Source organism: Fundulus heteroclitus, unplaced genomic scaffold (genome assembly GCF_011125445.2).
Source record: "Fundulus heteroclitus isolate FHET01 unplaced genomic scaffold, MU-UCD_Fhet_4.1 scaffold_43, whole genome shotgun sequence".
NCBI classification, from domain to species: Eukaryota; Metazoa; Chordata; class Actinopteri; order Cyprinodontiformes; family Fundulidae; genus Fundulus; species Fundulus heteroclitus.
This window is the reverse complement of record NW_023396846.1, coordinates 2,594,695-2,620,775: the sequence shown is the minus strand read 5'-3', so window position 1 is coordinate 2,620,775 and position 26,081 is coordinate 2,594,695. Positions and strand designations below refer to the sequence as shown.

The window sequence follows — 26,081 nt, the reverse complement described above, 5'->3', positions numbered from 1 at the left end:
ACCTGACTAGCCGCCCTGGAGAACCTCAGCTCTGTACCCTGGTGTCTCTCAAGTTCTGCTAACCTGACTAGCCACTCTGAGAAGACTTGGTTCAGTGCCAAGCCTTCCAGCTTAGCTGAACTCTCTCTCCAAGCCGTCAGCTCCTGCCTTCACCTGCACCCCTGAGCCCCTGTATTCCTGCACCTCTGGTTACCTCATCCATCAATCATTCACCTTACAATAAACCTCTCAAACTTTTGTCCTGTGTGTGTGTACTCTGAGTTCATCGATAAACAAACCTGACAGTATGGACCAGCCAAAGATGAACTCAGACACCACATGGGACTTAACTGCAGGGGCTGACACCCCGGAGGTCCGCGCTTACCTGGACATGTGCGAACGCCTGAGGAGAGAGAGGTATGCCAGGATGGCTTCTGCCCGGGACCCTGCGCCGCCGATCAAGGCCGACCCCACTCCCCAGGTGTTTTACGTGGGTGTTGTCACCGCTACCCCGGAGCACGAGAAGAGAAGCCGGAGATCCATTCATCGCCTTGGTCACCACCTCTATGACTCGCAGCTGGCCCCCCGAGTAAAGCTCGATGTTCCATCCAACAGAGCCCCACACGTCGAGGAGGACCAGCTGTGGAGTTTTTATTACGGAGACCGGGACGACCTTCTTCCCCGTGGGCCTGCTGCCACCCCCCTGACAGACTCTGTCTCCCCGTCTGGCTCCTCCCGGCTAAGACGTCGGGCACTCCGACGCGTTAAGGCCTCCGAGGATCCGCTGCCGCTCAAGTCCCGTGAGGGGGTTCGGGAGGACCCGCCCTCTGAAGCCTGTAGCCCGGCAGCGCCCAAGGTAGCCAAGGAGATGGTTCCGCCTCCACCCGAAAGCCCCGCTCTGCCAGCCGCCAGAGAACCCCGTCAGGCCCTGCCGGCCACCGAAAGCTCCGCTCTGCCGGCCGCCGAAGGCCCCGCTCTGCCGGCCACCAAGAGAATAAATCCGCCGGCCGACGAGCCTCAGCCCGAGGCCTCCGGGGGAGCCGCCCTGCCTCAGGCCGAGGCCTCCGAGGGAGCCGCCTTACCTCAGGCCGAGGCCTCCGTGGGAGCAGTTTTGCCTCAGGCCGAGGCCTCCGTGGGAGCAGTTTTGCCTCAGGCCGAGGCCTCCGAGGGAGCAGTTTTGCCTCAGGCCGAGGCCTCCGAGGGAGCAGTTTTGCCTCAGGCCGAGGCCTCCGAGGGAGCAGTTTTGCCTCAGGCCGAGGCCTCCGAGGGAGCAGCTTTGCCTCAGGCCGAGGCCTCCGAGGGAGTAGTTTTGCCTCAGGCCGAGGCCTCCGAGGGAGTAGTTTTGCCTCAGGCCGAGGCCTCCGAGGGAGTAGTTTTGCCTCAGGCCGAGGCCTCCGAGGGAGTAGTTTCGCCTCAGGCCGAGGCCTTAGTTGGTGCTACACCTGTTTCGGGTTCGTCATGCCGGGGTCGTCCTCCACGACGCCCGCACCAGACTTTCCTGTTCGGCCGGAGCCGCCGACCGCGGTCTCCGGGCCGCTTGACTTTGCCTCGTCGGGGCCGCCCTCCTCGAGGGTTTAGTCGGGCGATGCTGCTCCGCCGCCTGCCTCGTCCAGGACGACCTCCACCAAGACGTTTCTTTTGCTTAGCAGCCGTTTTTGCCTGCGCCCTTAAGGCCAGTGCCTTCTGTTTATTTTGTTATAGCTCGGCCTTAGTTTAGAGTTATTTAGTATTCCTCAGTTTTGGAATTAGTTAGGGGGTTCTTCGTTTTCTTAGAGTTCTTAGTCTTTGTTTGCTTTGTTTTCCCTGTTCTGTTTTAGAATTCTAGATTTTGCCTTAGTTTTCTAGGTTTGCTTAGCTTTGTCATTTTAGCTTTAGCTCTCTGGTTGTCACGTTAGTGTACTTGTTCAAGTCCTAGTTTTTCTTGTTTTTCCTTTATTTGTAGTTAGCTTTAGTTTCATTTTCTGCTTTAGTGTTTTGATTTAATGTTTTGCCTTAGTTTTTCTTTTGTGGTGTTATCCCTGCTCTAGTTTTGCCTTATTTTCTAGTTCTTGGTTTGATTCTTTATTTTTGTCCTGCGCTCCTAGTATCCAGCGCTCCTTAGGTCTTAGCGCTCGCTTAGATTTCTGACCCCTGGCCCTGAGCTGTTTCATGCTCCTTAGCTTTGGCTGGTTCGAGCTTCCTTGGTTTTTGTTTTGGCCTCTTAGTTCCTTAGTCCCCTGGCGTATTAGGACGCCCTCTGTCTCTCGGTTCCCCGGCGTATTAGGACGCCCTCTGTTTCTCAGTTCTCTGGCGTGTTAGGACGCCCTCTGTTTCTCGATTCTCTGGCGTGTTAGGACGCCCACTGATTCTTGGCTCTCTGGCGTGTTAGGACGCCCTCTGATTCTCGGTTCCCCGGCGTGTTAGGACGCCCTCTGATTCTCGGTTCCCCGGCGTGTTAGGACGCCCTCTGATTCTCGGTTCCCCGGCGTGTTAGGACGCCCTCTGATTCTCGGTTCCCCGGCGTGTTGGGACGCCCTCTGATTCTTGGTTCCCCGGCATGTTAGAATGCCCTTTGATTCTTGGTTCCCCGGCATGTTAGAATGCCCTCTGATTTGTGGTTCCCCAGCGTCTTAGGACGCCCTCGGTTCCCCGGCGTGTTAGTACGCCCTCCGTTCTTGTTCCTTGGCGTTTTAGATGTTCCTGCTTCCCTCACGCCCCGGCGTTTCCCTCACGCCCCGGCGTTTCCCTCACGCCCCGGCGTGTTCTTCCCCAAGCCCCGGCGTTTCCCTCACGCCCCGGCGTGTTCTTCCCCAAGCCCCGGCGTTTCCCGCACGCCCCGGCGGGTTCCCCTCGCGTTTCTGTAGGCCAGTCATGCTCCAGCGTGTGTTTTGAGCCCTGGTGTTTTCAGTACGCCTGTTCTTCCCTCTGGCGTTGTCGTACGCCTGTTCTTCCCTCTGGCGTTGTCGTACGCCTGTTCTTCCCTCTGGCGTTGTCGTACGCCTGTTCTTCCCTCTGGTGTTGTGGTGTGCCCGTTCCTTTCCCTTTGGCGCTGTGGTGCGCCTGTTCTTTTCCTTTGGCGCTGTTGTGCGCCCGTTCCTTCCCCTTGGCGCTATGTACGCCCGTTCCTTCCCCTTGGCGCTGTGTACGCCCGTTCCTTCCCTTTGGCGCTGTCGTGCGCCCGTTCCTTCCCTTTGGCGCTGTCGTGCGCCCGTTCCTTCCCTCTAGCATTTGTGCGTCTAGTCTTGCCCGTTAGCCTGGTGGCGATGCTCGCTTGTCAGCATCTGTTAGACGCGTTGTTTTTGCCTACCAGGGGTTGTTAGAAACCCCTTTAGTCCGCTTTCGTTTTTACTTTGTCTTGGATCGCCCTGAGTGGGTAGTTTTTGTTTGATTTTTAGCCCGCCATCCGTACCACCCTCCACCCACCCTGGTCCGATCAGTTTGATTTGACTCTAGCCCGCCATCCGTACCTCCCTCCACCCACCCTGGGTTGGTGGTTGTTTAATCTGTTAGGCCGTCCGGAGACCGGCCTTGAGGGGGGGGTAATGTCATGGTTTAGTTTTGATTCGGCTTTGGTTTACTATTATTCTCAGTTTTTCCACCTTGTTTGGGTTTTAATTTGTTAAATTTTAGTTTCCTCCTTCCCTTCCACTCAGCCTTCACTCCACTCTCCTTGCAGTCAGTCACACCTGTTAGTAATTATTCAGTCAGATGCATTTCACCTGTTAGTCTTTCTATTTAAGCCTCCCTCTGCCTCACTTTAGTGCTGGTCCATCATCATTCTACACCTCTCCATGCCAGTTCCCGTTTTGCCTTGGAAGCTTTGTTTTGCTCCTGTTGTAAAGGTTAGTCCTGCCAGTCACTCTAAAGACTATTTGTTCACTGTTTGCTCCTGGAGAGGTTCTGCTGTGTCCTGGTGTCTCCAGAGTTCTGCTAACCTGACTAGCCGCCCTGGAGAAGCTCAGCTCTGTGCCCTGGTGTCTCTCAAGTTCTGCTAACCTGACTAGCCGCCCTGGAGAAACTCAGCTCTGTGCCCTGGTGTCTCTCAAGTTCTGCTAACCTGACTAGCCGCCCTGGAGAACCTCAGCTCTGTACCCTGGTGTCTCTCAAGTTCTGCTAACCTGACTAGCCACTCTGAGAAGACTTGGTTCAGTGCCAAGCCTTCCAGCTTAGCTGAACTCTCTCTCCAAGCCGTCAGCTCCTGCCTTCACCTGCACCCCTGAGCCCCTGTATTCCTGCACCTCTGGTTACCTCATCCATCAATCATTCACCTTACAATAAACCTCTCAAACTTTTGTCCTGTGTGTGTGTACTCTGAGTTCATCGATAAACAAACCTGACAATTCTGTTGCTGCTCGGTTGGAGAAAACAGGAAGAACGATCGTTTTAGTTTAAAATCAAGTTTGACTGTCAAAATAATTTCTTGTTTAAAGGAAGCGGTCCGATAAAAGCCCGTCTCTAGTTCCTAGGCTGGGCTTTTCCTGCTGGACCCGATGGATGGAAAGAGATTTTGGACCCGACCTTGAACCTTGACCTTTGGCCTCAGACTTCCCTGACCTGATGAGACCGTCAGAGAGCAGTTCTGATTTGCTGTCAGTGAAGCTCTGTAAACATATTGACTTGATCTACTTTAGTCCTCTTTCTATTAAATACTGACGTAAATCTATCTGCAGCCAGTTGAGTTTCATCTTTTTCTGCCGGATTTGATCCACCAGACAAACTGTTTCTGTCTCCTGATTTATGGACTGATAGAAAGAAGCTATTTAGTGCCTGACATCACAGCATTGTGAAATGACACAATGTGTTTCTTAGGTAGAACTTTTGCTTACTAACCAGAAGCTTCTAGTAACTCTGGTTGACATTGACAAATGTCACAATGCTCCTGTATTTGTCAGAATTCACCTGTAGAAAATACCAGTTAGAATGAAACAATTGTCATTTCTGACCTAAAAGGACAAAAATACCCATGGACAACATCTACTAAATTACATAAATAAATACACTTGTAAAATATTTTCATATATATATATATATATATATATATATATATATATATATATATTGAAATTAAACATATGTTTAAATAAATACATCAACAGATATTTAAAAAATCAAATCCATACTTAAGTCTTTCTCTAATGTCTTGATAATAGATGCATATTTCTTTCTATGTCGACCATGCAGACGAATCACCATGGAATACTTTCAACAGTGAACTTTACCCATCATCACCTGTGGGTGGAGCTAATGAGGTTCTTAAATTTATCTTTAGAACGCTGTCCACGCCTAGTTTCTTTCACCAACCAGTACCTCAATAACTTCTTTGGATCAATGGTCAGTGAATTACAGAGCCGGTCCAGCTTTGTCCACCGGTCCAGAAAACCACCTTCAGAGTCCCTCAGCAGCTTTTCTCCCACAGTCTGACCTGATGGGTCCCAAACGGTCCTCCAGATCCAGAACCATGTTAGCGATCCTGATGACTAACAGGACGAGGCGCTGCTGGACGTCCACCTGCTGGAGGATCTCTGCAGCAGAGCGCAGGCCGTCGTCCTGAGGCGTCGTGATCAGGAACAGAGGATGAATGCAGGAGAGACGAGCGGAACCACAGGATGAGGAAGATGAGGGAGAGGAAGGGTGGCGGTGAAAGTGGGCCTCATCCATGTGGGAGCTCAGGAAGTCTTTGAGAACGGCGGTGAAGCAGGAAGTGCTGATGTGTGGTGTGAATGATGGAGAGGCGGCCATGATGCAGTTTTAGCATCACTTCCCTCACATCTGGGCCCTTTGTGCCGTCTGAGCTGCTCTGCCTTCCTCTTCATCATCTGCATCCATTACTAACCTCCTCCAGACTAAACGCTGAGGTCCATGAACCACCCAGACGGGTCAGCAGGGTCTCACTCGTCCAGCCGGGTCCGCTTTCAGACGTTTAAAGGTTTTAGTTCAGATTTCATGTCGTCTCTCTGGGCTTTAAAGTCCGTTACAGGATGCTGAGTTACAGAAGCGCCTAATTCCCACAAATGGAATAAACTAATTGATCTTAACCCCAGTTTAACTTTGCTGCAGCAACACGGTTCACAGATTGTGAAATCGTCAGTAAAGAGAAGATGAAGCTCAGCTTTGGTTCCTAAATCTGCGTCTGAAGGAAGAGTTGGGGGCCAAAGTGCTTTGGACCGTTTACAGCACCGAGACGGTAGAAACCTAAAAACAGAGCCGGTGTCAGCTGCTGAGCACGGTGGAGGACGGGTCATGGTTGGGCCTGTTTAGCTGCCTCAGGACCCGGGTCACTGAGCAGAACCAGATCTGAGTCCGTCTGTCTGAAGCTCGGTCCAGAATCACGTTGGTGGAGCCAGACGTTTATTTCAGGGGTGGGTCGGTTTTATTAGAAGGTCCGTTTAGTAATGAAGGAAAATATTCTGTTCCTGTAACCTGGTACCTAAACACTGCAACAAGGAACAAAAAGTAAAATTAGTTTATTTCTCCTTGATCTGAGCAGCTAAATAATCTGATCTGCCGATGGAATTAGAATTTTAACCCCTAAACTAAAATATTCAGATTTACTGCAGTAGAAATAAGACGATGGAGATGAGTTGGATTCTAAGTTCTGCTGAACTTGGACGGGTCCAGTGGTTGTCTGGGCTTCTGTTGCCTTTCTGGTACCAGTCTGCCGGTTCTCCTCTGATATCGAGACAGTTTCAGTCACAAACTCTCATCAGAAGTTTGTCTCTCGGTGCCTGACTATTCTGGGTCGGTGCTGTTCTGTTGGTTCTACTGCGGCGCTGACCCGCTGTTCCTATTACAGCTTTGTTGTTCTGGCTAAAAGCAGCATTAGAGAAACTCTCTGCTTTTTCAGATTTGAACCTGCAGCTGGTTAAGTTGGTTCTGAAGGTTCACCTGGACCCAAACCTGGAACCCTGCAGCTTTAGGGACCGGTTCTGGTTCCATTAGGTCCAGTCACACCAGAAAACAAGAAACGGGTCACACACAAACACCAGCATAGATAGTAACGCTCCATCTGCCCATCTGGACCGACCCGTGTCCCGTGAACCCGTTCATCTGGAGCGACCCTGAGATGGAAGCGGGCCTCGCCTTTATCTGGGCCGGCAGTCAGAACCCATCTGTTCCTTAGAACCTCTGGTTCTGAAGTCCATTCTCACTTTTATGGTTTCATTTCCTTCCAGACTGTCAGGGTCAGGCCGGGTTTATCTGGACCTCTGGGTGCGTTTGCAGCGGCTCTGGTACCAGGATGGCCTCAGTGGCCTCTCAGCCTGAGGAGGAAACAAACAGTTCTGGTTCTGGTCGGAGAAAAACATGCAGCCGGTGCTGAGACGTGCTCCACGGTGGCATTATGATCCGGTTATTCCTGACATGTTTCAACAAGCCGGGTCAGACGGGCCTGCAGAACATCAGCAACATGTCAGAGTTCCTGCCTCTCCACCGGTTCCCTGCATGAAACAGAGACTCCTCCATCCATCCAGACTGCTCAGCTCTGCAGGGAACCGGACCCAGAGGGTGAGATCTGGACCGGGTCAGAACACGGCGTGTTTGTCTGATGGATCCATCACAGCTAAATGCTTTATTGATCAAACACCAGCGCAGCTCCTAATGAGGCCCGGCTTCAGGAGACGACGTGTGATTGGGTTATTGATGCCGTGTCAGCTGGTACCAAATGTTCTGATCCGCTCCAACAGGCCCGTAGGAGCTGCTTTAGATCATCAGAGGGTTGAGAATCTGCTGCTGGCGGCTCGCTGCTACAGGAAACGCTGAGATGCATAAAAAGGGTCTGAATGCAGCGTTTAGCAGCGAGCAGGACCGGCCCGGTTCGGTCCAGATACACACCGGGGATGAAGGCCCAGACGATTCGGACCTGGACCTGCAGCAGATGGTGGCAGTCAGGACGGTGACTGAAGGTTTTAAATGATTTACTGCAGACATGATGAATGTTTTCCACGTAAAACGTTCAGAACTGAGGTTCCTTCAGGAGAACCGTTGGTCCGGACCGTCTAATGGTCCAGAAGTCAGAACCCGGTTTTTCTCCTGATAAACCATTATTGTCATGATTTTCATTCAGACTGCAGGTAATTCCTCAGAAAAAGCCTCATCAGCAGCTTTAATCTGACTGCAGTTTCCTGTTAGCGGTTATCAGCACTAAATGGACTTCTCCCCAGGGCCCGTCGGGTTCTGATGGGTCCGAGCTGCAGGTGGATGAATTCAGCCAGACTGGATCTGCTTCAGCATTTAGAGCAGGGAGTCCAAAGGGTTTCACAATTCCGATTCGCTTATCGATTCTGTGAAACGATTCGATTCCTTTTCGATTCTCTTTTCGATTCTCTTTTCGATTCCAATTTGGGGTAAAAAGGAGAACAATTGATGATGAGCATCAACTTTGTTTACTTAACTATCACACGATCTTACAAACTAACAAGGTCAAGATGTCCATAGCAAATGTGCAACTGGAGTAACATTTATATTTGTTTAAATAAAAAAAGGAATATAAGAACAAACTTAAATACAGTAGATGAGTTGTTTATAATACAAGAAAATGTAAGTTTGTTGTGACAGTTGCTTATTAATCTCTCTATAGATAACCTCAGTCATCTAAATCTAACGGAGAAGGCATCCGTTTAATGAAAAAGCATTACTGTACAATTACGGGAAATAAACTCATCTCCTCTTCTCTCGCTCCCTGAACTGTGGAGCAACTTTGTAGCATGTTTCGTTACATCCACTGCAATAGCTAGAATCATGTAAGAATAACAGCTACCAGTAGTTCTAAATAAACATGCTACCAATGAAGGGCTGGATTAACGAGAAAGGCACACTCCCTTAATAACCCCAAAGAGAGGTAGGAAATGTATTTATTTCCAGAGATGGCATATGATTTACTAGGCACCAGCCAGTGATGTAAAACTAGCTACTTACCACCAGAGTTGCCTTCCATGCTGGTCGTAACTTTAGCTTCTGTCCGGTAAGAATCAAAAACACGGGATTCGTTAAAATGTATGGCATGTTGTGTGCGCAGGTGTTTCTGCCTGTTGGATCTATTTCCTCCCGCGGATGTAAATGGCACTTTGCAATGATTTTTTTTGTTTTGTTTTTCACCTGGTCACGTCGTACGTGCTTACTGAATGCCGTGTGCGTAACTTGCGTAAAAAAACGCTGTGCTACCGTTGTGCTGCTCAGAGCCGCAGCACGACGGAATCGAAAACAGAATCGTTAAGCGAGCTGCCAAACGGTGCCACAGAATTGAAACACACGGAACCGGTTCTGAACAGGAACCAGTTTTCGATTCCCATCCCTACTAAACAGTCTCTCCGCTTCTTCTCTACCTGTGTGTCAACAACGTTGCAGTTTAATATCTACACGTACGTAAAACAGCCAAATTTAAGTTTGCAAATTCTCTTGAAATTTCAAGTTTCTCTAAACCCAACCGGAGGCTCGCTTGACAAGATCCACCACTCTGCCGCAGATCCATCAGTCTGCCGCAGATCCGTCAGTCTGCCGTAGATCCACCACACTGTAAAACCCGACAAGTTCATTGAACTCAAAAAATTTGCTGAAACTGATTACATAAATTTTTTTAATTACAGTTGACTTTTTTTTTTAAGTTTAAGAAGTAGTCCTGATTCAGTTATCTACACTTGTAATTACAAGTGGCATTAACTTACTTTGACAAGTTTATCAAACTTCTCTGATCAAGTATGTTTTACTAGTAATTTTGTTTCCAAAGTACAAACAAAACCAAGTACATTTAACTTAAATGTTTTCATTACTGTAAAAAAATCTTATCACTTTTTGTTTACTTAAAAATTTCAAATCAAAAGAATCTCTACCAACTCTACTACTCAGTAAGAACTTACTTAGGTTTAACTCAAAATAAGATATAACAGAACTTGAATTATTTTATGAAACCGATAACATCAATTATTTTAGGTCACTTTAACTCAAAATCACCCAAAACACATCAAAAATACATGAACAAGATTAAATTCAGTCCCATTTTATTGAGTAAAACAATACCCAAATTAGTACAATAACAGTTTTTTTTTTTTCCGGAATTATCACATTTTCAAATGGACAGTAAAAGGAACCTGTCATACATGTCCAACTTTACTAATAAACATTACAGCTCAGTTTAATGTAATACATTTAAAGCACTGCATCACATTATCATATTTCAAAATCACATAAGAGCAAAGATATGAAACTGTGTACTTCAGTAACAACTTCCAGTACAAACAAACATCACAAAAGAGTATTTTCAAAAACTGACCAAGAAAAACAAATATGCCTATGCATGACACTGTATCCATACTAATACAATTTTTAAGATGAACTGGCAAACATTGAGTTGGAGGTGAACAATAATAATGTCAAAACATTAAGTTGTTTCAGTTGTGTGTGCCTGATATGTTGCTCAAGCAACTTTGTTAACAAGAGCCAGATTACTCCCGTGCCAAAAGTTCATTTTTCAGGCTCAACACTCTGGGTCTCAACTTTCCATCTTCCAGGCCCATTAAGACCTTCTGAATGAAGTCAAAAGTATTGGCCAATTCTTTTGGGTAATCTAAATGCAGTGCATAAATCAGGCCAAAAAGGACAACATATCCATCAGCGAGTGTGGGCACGGTGATCACTACATTACCCTCAATGACAACTTCAACCGTATCTGGGACGAGGAATGTGGGATCAATTGAGTTGGCAGAGTTCAAAACGATGCCAACTGCTATGTCATGAAGATCCATTTCTGGAGACTCCACAGGCTGAAGATGAGAAAGAGAGTAGAAACACATCTTAGCATACTCGAATACAAAGTGATGGCATCACAAGCTATAGTATGGAGACCACAGATGATAAAATCATATCTGGCCATGTTCTGATAATTATAATGTGAAACTAACCGTTTGCCTCTATGTGATTTACTTATACTGAGTATGTTAATTGTCCAGTTGTTCAATTAGTTTGTTAAATGCTAATAGGAGGTCAGAGCATCCACTACCTTGTCTATAAATTGACTGTCAGTATAAATAAATCAAAGGGATTGTTCACCAGTGTTGCAAATTCGCCAATTTCCATCATTCCTATTCATAACTACTTTCCAGACGGGTGGAGTGATTTCAAAAGCACTTTCCAGTTCCGGCTACGCATTAGCTGCTCTGTCTCGTAACGTTACCCTATTATTTCATAGTGTGGAGAATGTGCAGGTCACAACTTGTGAGTGGAGTTGTTGGATTGTGTATTTGATGAATTTTGTGAGAGGGAGGTATCTAACATTCACCTCCATTGTGTGGGCTTGGCAGCTCGCATCTCTGCCTCATAGATCTCAAAACAGTCTGATGTTACCACTCTGAGTCTTTCGAAATTCATAAAACAAGCAAACTTTTAACAAAAGAACACACAACATAAAACAATATGCTGACTTACATCCCACATCTTCAGGAACTTGGAGTCATCCTCGCACAGATAAGGAGGAAGAGCACGGAGAACAACTGCACGTCTTCCATGGACGTCAACTTGCTCCTTGAGTGAGAGAACATAGTCTTGATTTACTTTGGATGTTAGACAATATCCACACTGTTTGTATCGGTGTGGTGCTGCCATTTTGTTAGTTCATGACTGAAGCACCAGGAAGTGTAGTCAACTCACCTGGAGGTCATAAGCACTGAAGAGCTTATCAAGGGCTTCGGCCACTTTCCCTGTGCATGCAGCTTTTTTTCTGAACAAGCTCTGGAGACGAGGAACATGTCGATCCAGCTCAGCATAGAAATTGTTTTTCAGGTTGATGTTCGTGATCCTGTGGAACTCTGAACAAATCTGTGCAAACACAAAAGGATTGTTTAATGCCTAAGTATGTGCCACATATATAATGAATACAGAACTAAACAAACAACAGAAAATCTCAAGCATAATGGCAAATCACTGAAACTCCATTTCAGATGTGGGTTTATGTAGAACATTAGGAAATTATAAGCCAAGTGTCATTGTTTTATTTTTTTAGATTTTATCACTAAAAAATACTCACCTGGGACTCAATTCCAAGGGCAGGCCAGCGTTCCAAGATCTCTCCAACAGGTAGCTCATCACTGACGACTTCTTTTCGCCGTAAGGCAAAAGTAGTTTGCATCAGAGCTGTAATCTGGGTGAGGTTTTTGGCGGTTATCTTGACTTCATCTACAATTTGGAGTCTGATTTGCTCCAAGCTTCCAAGATCTTCCCCTCTTGGGAAATTTGGGAGAAAATTCACCTCTGCCCGTTTTGGTCTTTTAATGTTACTGTGGGCAGGCTGTTTGTCAGGGTTGTTTTTGCTCCGTTTTCCAGAATTTATGGCTACTTCACTAAATCCAGCTTGACTCAACTTTGTTCTATAGTTCCCCATTTTAAACTTTAAACTGTTTTTCCACCCGTACCATCCTGTCTGAGATCCTGGTTCTTTTAGACACGGATGTTTAGTCACAAGTGCTTTTGCGACCTCTGCAAATTCCCTATCAGTGGGATATGCTTTAAAAGCATGCATTTTACCTGCAAGGGTCTCAAGGATGTTGTGTTTTTGGCCCTTTGACAATTTCAGAGTTTTCCCAGTTCTCTCAAATGCAATATTTCCTTCTCCAAGTATAAGCTCCACCTCATATGAAAAAGTGGGCACTGGAAAAACGGTGGGCCATCTATCAACTCTCTGTGGGGTCATTGCATGGGGAAGTATGATGGTTTCATCTGATGCTACAGAGCTGCCATCACTCTCACCCGTAATCACTTTTAATACAGCCTTCTGCGGAAGCTCATCAATGTCTACAAGAGAGCATAACTGCCCATCAAAATCTGGGTCTTCATAAGATAAGCTAAAGTCAAAGTCTAGCTGGAACTTGGCTTTTATCTTGGTTTTCAGCTCATCTACACTCTCTGGACGTGAAGGCAAGGTCATCTTCCTGACAATGTCAGTAGAAACATGGACATGAAGAAGGATATTTTGAGCCGCCATGTCCTATAACTTAAGAGAAAGAAAAAAAAAAAGAGGATTAATGACCAACATGAGCTTTGACATCAGGCAAATCGTTCAATGTCAAGCACATTATCAGTTCTGGATGAAAATCATCATCATTAACTTCAAATGTATACCCTATGCAAATAAAAAACAAAAAAAACAAACAAACAATTGCTTAGTTCATTTCGTCTAGGCTTGTGGGGACACAGTAGTGTCAGTTATGGCACCTTGGATGTGAGATTACACTTGTGTTTTTTCTCCACGAGATTCTACAGTTCCCCACTTCTTAATCTTTTAACCCTCTGATCAGAATAAATCTTTTTAGCGTCAGCACCAAATGTCCATCAATGTTGTATGTTGGGAAACTGACTGTGTCGTTGAGGTCCGACAGCTGATAGACAGAGAAGTGGTCTGTGGATGTCACCTCAAATGAGCGTATATGCTCAGTGTACCAGCAGTTGTAGTCTCTGCAATGGAAGTAAATAGAGTCATTCACAAGCAGTATGTGATCAATCCTGCTGAATTTTGGAAGTCCTCCAGTCTCACCAACTGAAACAAACATCCCCCTTGCAAACTCTGTGCCACTTATGGAGACCTTTGGTGTGCTGTAAATGCTCTGGCTACTGGTCTTTGTCTCTATGAAGTTTTTTGCCACTTGAGGTAGTGTGTCAACTTGGATGAAGGCAACACTAGAAGCTTGGATGTCAGGTCTGAAAAATGTTGAGGCACTGAAATGATATGCCATCATATGCTGATGCCTGGTAGCAAGAGTTTTCAAGACATTCTTGAAATTATGTGTGCCATGTATCACCCTTTTAAAAAAGCGATGTTTCCCTTCAAACCTCATGGTCCATAGGTGAACAAGTGGCCCAAACCGCTTTGTCAGTTCTGGGTAGTGCTCCACATAATGATGTTTGGGTCGTAGCTTAAAGTCTGGAAAGAGAACCTTAAGACCTTGTCTGTGATCACTAATTTTAGTCTGCATGTACTGTATGGACTCCTCTGTGAAAGAAGGAGACAACACCAGTTGCACAATGTCTTTGAGATCCATCAATATGGCCCAGGCATCATCTCCTTCTGGGACTTTACTTCCTACCATGAGTGGTAATAACCTCAGCAAAGTGCAGTTTTCATGCCCATTCCCACCGATGCTTTGTTTAGCTGCAAAATTCTTGGGGATCACGTGTGGTTTATCCAGCCTATCAGCATGCTGATATGGAAATCTCCGGATCTGTGCATTCAGATACTCAAGGGTGAAATATTTATGGCGGATCATCTCATGGATGCACAGCGCCAACTCAACTGGGACTATGCCCTCAAAAAGATCGTGAAGTATATCAGGTGGGAAACCAGTAATGGGATGAAAATGCTGCAATGCCTCACTAAGAACACACTCAGATTTAACACCAAAGTGAGGTGCACTTTCTCCCTGTACAGCATTCTGTACGTGAACATCATGAGAAGCCTTTGTTCTCATGTTTAAGCCCGCTTCAGAAGCTTCACTGGACTGGATCTCACTTGTAGTACAGCAACAGAATCTGCAGACATAGTTTCCTCGGAAACTCTGCACAAAGCCTGCAAGACCATGGGCAGCCAAATTATCCGCTGCCACACACAATACAGTGCCTCTGATACACTGGCCAAGAGTTTCAATGAACACGCCATCCTGCTCAAGAGTGCACAAGTCTCTCAACAAAGGTGAAAGTACACTCTGATAACCGCATTTCTGCAGATCAGGTACTTTGCATAGCAGAGCTAGCTGAATGACATGCAGACTGGACCTGTATTTACTAGGTACGTTAGCAAGTAACCAGTAAACGGCACAAAGATTGTGGATCTTTCTAGCTGTGCCTAAAGGATTAGCTAATTCAACGTCATCCACATACAAAATCAGGGAAAGTTTCAACTCTCCACCTTCTGACAATAGTGGATTTTCTTTGAAGTATGTTCCATCTTCATGAGTTGCGTACATTCCAGAAGGTGATGGTTTGTTTTCTTGAATCTTCTCAAGAATGTCAGTATTGCTAAACATTGTTTGAAGCATCTTTAGTATTGACACATACACTGCTGTGTGTCCACTGGAATCTATAGCATACTGCACTGGCATTACCAGAGGGTAGTTACTTCTTACAAATGTTTTCCTGCGCTTAGCAGTGGACAGCTCTGCACCATCTGATGTGGCACTGACAAAAACATTATTTTTCATCAAAGCTTTCACTAATTCATGGAGAAGGGAGTCACTAATTGCCTGATCATGTTCCTGAAAAACCCTTTTGATAGAGTCTCGCACTAGAGGTTTAGACAATGAGAATATGTGTGACAAGTTTTCAACTATGTCCTGTATAGCCATCTCTGATACATGAAGAACACTGTGCATTTTCAAAAACAGAGAACCCAAGTTGCTCCTCAACTGGGCTTGCAATGCACCATTGTCATCTCTAGACTCTGGAGGATTACACACAGGAGTACTCTGAAGGGTATCACCCTCATCAGATTCTATATCAGTTGGCACTGATTGGCCATCAGTGTTTGTATGCACAACCTCATTCTTAAAATCTGTGATGTCAACATCCTGACATCCTACAAAATAATAATATGATAAACTTTACATACTGGAAGAATAAAGGTATTGAATATCTGGAACATTTACTTGATGGAACCGAGTTCATCAATTTTTCCAAACTAAATATGCAATATGGCATTAGTAAAAATAAATTTTTGGAATATGAACAACTTAAATCTATAATTAGAAAAAAAATTAAGCATATTAAAGGTGGTTTACAAATTCCAAGTAATATATTAGAGTTCCTAGATTTAAACCCCCCCAAACTACTGTCTAAATCATACAGGACACTGACTAAAATAGATGATTCAATATCTCTTCCTATTACGAAATGGGAAGAGGATCTATCAGTCAACTTTGAACAAGACTTCTGGGCTCAGATATGTCTAAGAACTTTCAAATTGACTAGTAACACCAACTTACAACTAATACAATACAAAATCCTTCACAGAGTACACTACACAGGACAAAGATTATTCAAGATGGGTCTGGCACAATCTAATATCTGTCCTCACTGCATAGGCAATCATCCTGATAATTATTTTCATGCGTTATGGTTATGCACACCAGTCCAGAGGTTCTGGACACAGATATGTATTGACTTATCAAAGTGCTTGAGCTGTAAAATTACACCTTCCCCATCAGTTTGCTTGCTTGGTAATTTTGAGGAAAGCCCTCTGGGGAATAAAATAGTTTACATGGTTTTCACTGCACTATGTATCGCAAAGAAAACTATCCTCATGAATTGGAAAAGTAAGGAGAATCTCAGTATCAATCAATATAGAGATCTTTTGTTGGATCATATTAATCTTGAGACAGCATCTGCATCCACATCTGTTCGATCTCTTTGGGCTCCTTTGATTAGCACTATCACTTAGTGGAATGGGGGGCGGTGGGTTGCTTCCTGCAGGGTGCAGTGGTTGGGTGGAGGGGTTCCTGGGGCTCTGGGGGCACTTGGAGTGGGGCGCTTGGTGGGTCTGACTCCAGGGTCTGTTGCCCCCATATGGGAGGAGCTTGGGAGGCCTACGGGTGGCCCACAGCACCGCTTGCGGCGCTCTTGGGGAGCTATGCGGGGACGGACGTGGGTTACTGACCTGGTAGCTGTGCTGTCGCTGGGTGGGTCCTGGGTGGGTCTGGGGGCCTGGGGTCCCTGGGGCGCGCCGCCCTCGGGCGGGGGCCCCGGCGGGGCCTCGGGGGTTCCGGTTCCGGGGGGTGTGCCGCTTGGGGTCTGGGCCGGCGGGCGCCCGGGTGTCCGCCCCTGCACGGGGCCTCTGGTGCGCTGGGGGTCCTCAGGGCCTGTTGAGCTGGTAGGGGGGCATGGTCATTAACATCTCAGGGCAGATGCTCTTCCCCTTCTTTGGGTTGGCATTCTGCTAGTGGGGGGAGGGGAGGGAGGGGGAGTAGTGACTTACCCAGCCTGGATGTCTAGTGTCGAATGTATGGTGAGATGTTTGAATGTTAGTGTTGGGGAGGGTTTAAATCTACGGGTGGTGTGGGGGGGGGGGGGTTTGGTGGACGTTCTGGTGGGCTTGTGTCCGGCCCCCTGTCCCATTCCTGGTCCGTGTAGTCTCCCGGTGCGGGTCTCACCTGGGGGGTGGGGTTTGGGATGACTCTTGCGGGCTGGCTGGCCAGGGCCCCCCATCTTATTAATTAATTTATTTAATTATATATTATTATTATTATTATTATTATTAATAATTTTTTTTTTTTTTTTTTTTTTTTTTTTTTTTTTTGGGGGGGGGGGTTAGCATGGGGGGTGGGCTGGGGGAGGTAGAGGTGTTGGTCCTGGTGGGTGGTTGGCTGGCGAGCCCTGCGGCCTCTCCCCGGCCCCCGGGCTATGGTGGTGCCGCTGGAGGGGCCCCTTTCTCCGGGTGGGGCTTTCGGGGAGCGGGGGTGCCTATTGGAGTCAGTAGGGGAGCTGGCTCCCTGGGTTGGCTCCCCAGTCCTTTGCTCCCCATCCCCGGACTCCTCCCTCTGCCTGCTCCATCACGCCGCCACACATGTAGGTCCTTGGGGAGAGGGCGTAACTGGAGGTTGCCACCTTTTGGTGACGTCCCTCTCCCCAATTTTATCATGCATTTTAGACACTTTCACTCCAAACATTTTCACAACGCACATCCATGTAGGCCACGATATGGGGGGGGGTGGGGGGAAGACGTCTGGGGGGGGGCTTATGTTGTGTGAGCCTCGCCCCGGGCGGCTCCCTTCACCCCCTCTCGCATTTAGACATTGAGGGTTCTTCTGGGTAGTTGCTTGGAGGGGGGGCGCTGGCACCAGCTCCCTTCCGGAGGGGGGGTGGGCTGTGCCGTGCACCCCCTTCGGTGCTCCCAGTTTTAAACACACCTGAGAACAACATGCAACAACACAACATCTGAGCGGGCGTAGGGAGGATCGGGGGTCTTTTGCACACCCCCGATCTCCGATCGCGGCACGGAGTCTGGGGCCTGGAGGAGGTGCGGGCCACTGGGTACGGGGTCTTGGCGGGGGGCTGTTGCGGCTGGCCGGCGGCTTACCGGATCTGGGGCTGACGCCTCTGCTCTCCCCAGGAAGGGATGGGGGGCAGGGGTGGCTAGGGTAAGGTCGGGGTGGGAGGGGGTTTATTAGGTATATAGTGGGTGATGGGGGGCTCTGGTCGGATGGCCCGTACGGGTCGTGTCGGCCCCCCCTCTTTGGGGGGCCTGGTCCGGGGGGCGCCTGGTCCGGGGGCGGGGCCGGGGGTCGGGCACAGGCAGTCGTATTGTTGAATTGTGGTGACCCCCCCCACTTGGGATTTTTGGATGTGAATGCTATGTGGGAATGTGTGTAAAGCGTCCTTTTTTTTTTATTTATTTATTTATTTTTTTTTTTTATTTTATTTATTTATTTATTTTTTTGGTGTCTGTGTGTGGCGAGTGGGGCACAAGGGAGGGATGGTGTGAATGAGTGTGTTTTTTTTTTTTTTTTTTTTCCCAGGTTTGGGTTCGGTCCGCTCCCTCTCCCAAGATCATCTCAAGTCTCCGCTAGGTGCGGAGCCCATCCCCCCACGTCCTGCCCTCCTCCGCTGCGTTGGCGGGCGCCTTGACCCTCTGGCGCGTTGACGGTCCTCGGGTTTGGGGCGGGTTCCCGGGTGGGCGCCGGCCCATTCCCGGCGGTGGCTTCGCGGGGCCTGGCCCACCGGGGGGCGGCCGGGGCCCCTGCCGCGGGGGCGGGGCGCCCCTGGGGCCTCTGGCGGCAGTTCCCGCTGAACTTTTCCTAACCCAGAACGAGCCGTTAATGTGGCGCACTTTTCCAATTAGCAGGAAGTGACGTCATACGGACCGAAGAAAGGAAGTGACGTCACAAAGACCGAATAACCAGTCAAATTATTTAAGTACACTGACAAAATGAAATTAAAGATTTAAGTAAGAGGCACTTAAAGTTGAAAATAAGTTATATCAACTCAAACAAACTGAGGTCAACTAACTTTTTTAAATTCTTGAGTTAAACAAACTTATTTTTTTTAACACACTTGTACTGTTGGGTTTTACAGTGCAGTCTGCCGTAGATCCACCACTCTGCCGTAGATCCGTCAGTCTGCCGTGGATCCACCACTCTGCCGTAGATCCGTCAGTCTGCCGTAGATCCACCAGTCTGCCGTAGATCCGTCAGTCTGCCGTAGATCCACCACTCTGCCGTAGATCCGTCAGTCTGCCGTGGATCCACCACTCTGCCGTAGATCCGTCAGTCTGCCGTAGATCCACCAGTCTGCCGTAGATCCGTCAGTCTGCCGTAGATCCATCAGTCTGCCGTAGATCCGTCAGTCTGCCGTAGATCCATCAGTCTGCCGTAGATCCACCAGTCTGCCGTAGATCCATCAGTCTGCCGTAGATCCATCAGTCTGCTGTGGATCCAGCTGTGAATCTAAACAGCTTGGAGGAGACGGCTTTACTGACATGACTCTGGATGACATTAATGCCCTGATTGATGCAGACCTGGCAGAAGTGACAAAGCCACCAAGCGATGATGAAGACAAGAGGAAGAAGAGGACACAAGTGTGGATGAAGATGAGGAGGATGGACTAACACTTGGTCGCTTAGCAACAATGCTGAGAATGGCCACTGAACTTCAGCGAGCAGCTCAGGAATGGGAGCCTTTGATGAGCCGTTCATTACGGTTCTCAGACATAATCCATGGTGGCATGTCGGTTTATAAGAATCTTTTTGCCCAGAAGGAAAAAGAGCGACAACAACTACCGATAACTTTGTTCTTCTCCCTAAAAACTCACCTGCACAAACGCTACAGAGCGGAGTCAGGATGCAGCGGCTCAGTCAGAAGAGCAGTGAAACACACAGGAGTCACTATTTGTCCTGCTGCACTTTCTATTATTTTATAATCATTTTTCATTTTCTCCCGTTCTAATCCAATGACTCGGGTCACAGTGGGGCGGTGCTGATCTCCGCAATTTGAAGCCTTCAGTTCGTATTGATGATTAAAATCATTATTTTACAGCACAGTAGTTTGTAAAAAAACAAATAATAAAAAAAATGTCTATACAGTAGCTACTTATATTTGTTAAAGAAATGCTTGGGCATGTAAAAAGGTTTTGTTCTTTGGTTTCATTGTATAATAATTGTAAAATAAATAAAGGTTACCACTTCATATCACGGGTTCTTTTAGGAACGTAACCCCCGTGAGAAACCAGGGTTCACTGTAACCGTATAAGTCTAATAAAAGCTTCCTGAAGGGTCCCGGCCCAGACGGGCTCTGAAAGACAACAAGTGTCTCAGTTTCCAGTCATTCTGCAGAATAAAAACTGTTTTAATGGTCTGAAGGAAAATGCAGCTGAAAGCAACAAAGTCCATTAATGGAGAAAATGAGGAGCTTTTCTGTGCAGTGAGGTTTGATGTGCTGAAGGCAGCAGTGATGGAGCTCCCAGTGAGGACCGTCCTCCAGGAGGAAATTCAATTCAATTCAATTCAATTTTATTTATATAGCGCCAAATCATGAAACATGTCATCTCAAGGCACTTTACAAAGTCAAGTTCAATCATATTATACAGATTGGGTCAGATTATACAGATTGGTCAAAAATTTCCTATATAAGGAAACCAGTTGATTGCATCAAAGTCCCGACAAGCAGCATTCACTCCTGGGGAACCGTAGAGCCACAGGAAGAGTCATCTGCATTGTACATGGCTTTGCTGCAATCCCTCATACTGAGCAAGCATGAAGCGACAGGAAACCTCAGAGATGTGAGGAACCTGGAGATGAGCTGAGTCCACCATGAAGACATCAGCAGCTTACATCTTAAAGTTGCAGTGTGAGGGTCAAATTCAACTTTTAAAACAAATCTGAATAAACAGTAGACCCAGGTTAAAACCTTGTTGGCAGTCCTTGCCTGTCCTGTATCTTGTCTGACTTCATGCAACCACTTCCCTCCCTTCAGCCAGGCTGAGGAAAAGACTCCACCGTCAAAGCTTCAGTGCAGTTCAGCTGTCCTCGTTTCAGCTGGTTGTGCCTCAATGGACAAATAGCTGTCATTTCTTATTTCATGCTAATCTTTGATGTGAAACCAACATCTTTTCTGTCAATAAAAAAAGTTCTTATTGAGTTTCATCAGTTTTCAGGAAAATCGGTTATAAATGAAAGACTTTGTGCTGAAAGCTTGAAAAAAAGCATGAATTTAACGTCCTGAAGACTCACTGCTGCAGGGAGCAAAGGTGAAGAGAAGACGAAGAGTTTGATTTAATATGAGGTCAATGTTGCAAAGGTGTCTTTTTAAAAATAAAATCTGAGATCTCTTTTAACTAGGCGGTTACCTATGCTTCCTAAATGTCTTCAGAGTCCAGACCAAATGTGAAAAAGAGAAATGAGACCTTGATATCCCAGAGCAACAATGGCACAGTGCCCGCTTGAAAGCATTTTTTACCTCCGTCAGTCAACAGAACATTGAAATAGTTGATTTTTTATTTCACTTTGCAGGACTGTAACATAAATTGCAACCTGAATTGTTGAGAAATGTTCCTAACCGGGCACTGAAGTGTCAAAGCACCTGGAAATCATCAGAGTTTTATTGAAATATTGAAAATTGATCAGAGGAACAGAAGAGAATGAGCAGCAAATTAATCAAACATAGAAGAAGAAAATCTGTTTATTTCACATTAAAACACATGAAGTAGAACTGCAGCAAATAAACAAAAAGGAAGATTTAACATGTGAATGTAAAAAGTGTTTAGAAAAATAGGAGCCGACAGAAACAGATAATGTCCAGAGATTGAGAAAAACTGGCCAACATTTCAATGAAATCTGACTGATGAATGAAAGTAAAAAACCAAGAGAGAAAGTCAACATGCTGATATTCAGAGTGATGCTTTGACTGGAAACAGGCAGAAAAACAACATGTGGATCCTGGAATAATCCCAGCTTCCATCTTTAAAGGACTGGAAGAGGAAGAAGTTTCCAAGGAATCATTTAGAAGAGTTTCACAAACAAACAGATTGAATCCATGAATGTGAAAACGTGTTTCTGAGTGAAAGAGACAGACATGAACAGACTGAACTATCTGTTCAACAGGGAGAGGCTTTCTCTGGCAGGAGGAGACTCTTTAGACTCAATCAGCACAGAAACACTGAGGAACCAGAACGGAACCAGAACCCAAAACCAGGAAGCAGAGGTTCAGTGAATGTGGTGTTGAAGGTGTGGAGGTGGATCAGTGAGTCAGAGGAGACTCTGTAGAAGGACAGAATACCAGCAGGACAGTCCACATACACTGCTACTCTGTGGGAGACGGAGGAGGAGGAGATAGATGTTTCTCTGTTATTGTGATAGACATAGTAACCATCATCAGAGCAGCTCAGACTCCATGACTGATCATTATATCCAAACCAACAGACATCACTGTCTCCTTTCCTCCTGATTCTTCTGTAACTCACTGATATATTAACGTATCCTCTCCACTCGACCTCCCAGTAACAGCGACCAGTCAGACCAGTTCTACACAGCAGCTGATAAACATCAAATCTGTCTGGATGATCAGGATATGACTGAAGCTCCTCCACACGTGTCACCTTCCTGTTGTCTTCAGACAGTTTGAGGAATCTGTTCACTGTGTTTGTGTCGATTGTGAGTTGACAGGAATCTGATGGAGAGAACAAAGACAATCCAGCTGCAGTTATTGATCATTTCTTGACACTTTGATGATGACTCCTGAATGAGTGATGGACAGTTTGAAGATGGTCGAATGTGAGCTGCTTTGTTGTCATTAATCAAATGAAAAACACACTTACACCTCCATGGACCTGGTGTCAACCATCGGATTCCAGCAGGCTCCACCCTGAAAGGAGGAGGGGGGTCAGACCATCAGTCTCTTTCAGTAGCAAACATGGACATTACATGTCTGTCAGACACACATTGTCCTCCACTGAGAAAGGACCAGTCCAACATTTGGACACGTCCACTTGTAAAAATCCAGAGAAAGAAAGAAGAGCTGAGAGCAGACAGACACCTGGGCTCTGATGATGATGATGATGATGATGATGATGATGATGATGATGATGAAACATTACAACCTGCAGTGGATTTAGTATCGCTGTGGGAAATTCACGTGCTCTGTGCTGCAGCGCTCTGATTGGCTGAGATCAGAAATGGAGCAGGTTTTAAAAGAGAAGGGCCGACCTCTTCATGAACTAAGTGACCCTCTGGCTGGCAGACCTGGCATCTTTAGTTGATCTTACGCATCGTCTGAATACACTGAACAAGAAGCTACAAGGCAAAGAACAGCTGGTGCCACACCTGTATGCACACCTGAAAGCCTTCTGGGTAAAGCTCCGCCTCTTTGAGACACAACTACGAGGCTTTAATGCTGCACACTTCCCTGCTCTGTCTGAAATCACGTCTGCTTTTCCAAAGGCCGACCTTTCTGCTAAAAAGGAGAAATATGTGTCTGTGATTGCATCTCTGGTGACAGAATTCAACCAGCGTCTCCAAGACTTTTCTGTCATTGAAAAACAAATCCAGCTGTTCTCCACCTCCTTCCTGGTGGATGCAGAAGAAGTGGAAGAGAGTCTGCAGTTAGAACTGATTGAAATGCAATGTGATGATTCTCTGCAGAGTCAACATCAGCTTCTCTCCCTCCCTGAATTCTTTCAGAGTTTGGATAATGCCAAGTTTCCTCAGATGAGACGCCACGCAGAAACAATGATGAGCCTGTTGGGCTGAACATCCAGATGTGAACAAAGATTTTCTATGTTAAATCAGAACAAAAGCAGACTGAGAAGCAGAATGACTGACAGCATCTCTGTGAAGTCCTTCGTGTCTCAACCAGCAAACTTTCTGCTGACATGTCAGCCATCCTTCAATCAAAGGACAGCATCACTGCTCCCACTGACTGCAATGTTCTTCACATTATAGCTGACTTAGAAATACACACAGTATTCATGTGGCAATATGGCACCTCTAGTGTGGCCCTTTGTTTAGTTTTCTGGATTTGGCCCTCACTAAAAAAGTTTGGACACCCCTGGTATAAAGTGTTAATGTTCCCCCTTTTATTTAGGAAGATAAAAAAGGTGAATAAAATAAATCTACTTTAGGACCTTTAAATGAAATAAAGACAAGTAACAAGTGCTTCTCTGCATAAAACACTAAAATAAAAACACTCAGGGTGTCAATCTAAAATCACAGTTCAATAATATTTGCTTAAATGCTTATTAATTAAACCTAAAGCCAGCAAACACCAAGCTAACCCTACGTTGCAGGCCTGTTTCCATGCTTGTGAATATGGAGACCAAACTCAGTGGTCGCTTCACTCAAAGAGCAAATAATAAACTAAAAAGGTCCCTTGTACCAGATGAATAATAATCCTAACAGAAACACTCTGCTCCGTTTAGTCCTCCTCTTCTGTGGAAAAAACTCAGCTCCCACAGTCACGGCTCTGACTCCAATACTAGGCCGCCTGCTTTATAAGTTTGTTTTTATTAATTCTGCATTATTTTAACTACATGTGCTGTGTTTCTGTGCCTCAACGCTCTTACTGCTCCTCTCTCCTCCCTTCCCTCAGACCCAGGTGCTTTTATCAGCGGCCAGCCTTCAAAACGTGAATCTCTACGTTTAATGTCCTTCCACTCGTACCAAAATGTCCCAATTAAAGTCAATAGGAGAGTCAGTAGCTGTGTTTCATGCTATTTTGTTTTTAATGACACAGAACCAGCGGTGCTTCAATGGAATGATGCCTTGCTCTTTAATTCAGGTGAGCATAATTACATTAAATGTAATTTAGGTGTGGACTTTTAAGGGTCATTTTAAGGAACTTGTAACATCAGGGGCTTCAGCTCAGACCCATTATTCCTCCTCTTCCCTCTAAAGGAGCCCTTTACACTATTTATTTATGCATTTTTCCCACTGGTTATTCCTCACATGCAGCGCACCAATGGGGGTAAAATCTGCCCACCTCACCGCCTCAAACTGATATCATTAATATAAATTATGCTGATACCAGACGTTACCATAAAAAGTGTTTTTTTCTACAGCCACTTAGGAACCAGGGAGACGCAGAGCTTGAAAAGCTGCGCCTTTACTCAACAACTCTGGGGTTGCCATGCATAAAAAGTGCTATATTTCCTGTAGGATTCCCCAATAAAGACTATTAGTGGACTAAAAGCGAAGCAGAAAGTCATTATTCCGTCCGCTCTGACCACAAACAAAACGCTCAGAGAACAACTTCAAACTGAGCCTTCAGCTTGGTAATTACGCACCAGAGCGCCCTGAGGAGAGCAATAGAGGAGATTTGTCTGGTCAGAGCAGAGACTGAGATGAGAAACCTGTCGCTGTGAAAGGTCATGATGGTTATAAACTGTAACAGGCTAGAAGTTCATGGAGCTGAAAAGAGGAAAACATCAGCAGCTGGATCAGCATAAAGACGCAGCGTGAACCCCTGAGTGCTTTAAGTGTTCCTGCTGAGGGGAAAATGTCAGACCATACAGGCTTGATGAAACTCAGCCTGATTCACCAATGAGGTTATAGATCTACACTGATAAATAAACCCATAGATTAATGTGTAACTGTAATAATACGGTCAATAAAATAAAACTACTTAATTTCATTCAGTATTATTTAACAGTTGCGGGTACTTTCTGTTTTAACCCTTCCCCAGAACCCCAAAAATTAACATATTCTCTCTCTTAACTTGGTCCTTGTCTCCAGCGTTTCCAGAGGTCCTCTAAAAGCTTCTGGGTGGCTCAGAGTTCTAGCTGGGTCCAATCTCTCGTTGTCCGGTTGGGTAACGATCCTCTACAAGCTCCTAGGTCCAGCTGAGTTAGCCTAGAGTCCATTAGCTAACTTGTTAGCATCAGCTAGTTGCTATGCTAAGCTAGCGGCTAAACACAGTCCAAAAATCTTCGAGTAGAAACTTCAGTGTCTTCTACCTCGGACTAAAGCTCACTGACTCACTGTGGATCATCGTGGGGACAAACCACGGCACACATTACTGTTTATAGTCCAAAGACAAGCCAGTTTAACATGGAGATGTTGACTTATGGCCGCAGAACCGGATCTCGCGGCTTCTCTGCTGCGCTCTCTCACCCAAACTTATGATGCATTCAATGACTGCCTCAGCGTAGGAAAATACACCTCTCAAATG

The 26,081-nt window shown here is 46.2% G+C and overlaps 1 protein-coding gene across 1 annotated transcript; it reads right to left on the bottom strand.

Annotated features, from left to right (window-relative positions):
* Positions 1–11,586: 11,586 nt before the first annotated feature.
* On the bottom strand, positions 11,587–12,925 carry LOC118560410 (sterile alpha motif domain-containing protein 3-like). Its single transcript, XM_036131393.1, has 2 exons — positions 11,972–12,925; positions 11,587–11,763 (listed from the first exon to the last, which is right to left on the bottom strand). Exons 1-2 carry the CDS (start codon positions 12,923–12,925, stop codon positions 11,587–11,589), a joined length of 1,131 nt encoding a protein of 376 aa, XP_035987286.1.
* Between the last annotated feature and the right edge of the window lie 13,156 nt (positions 12,926–26,081).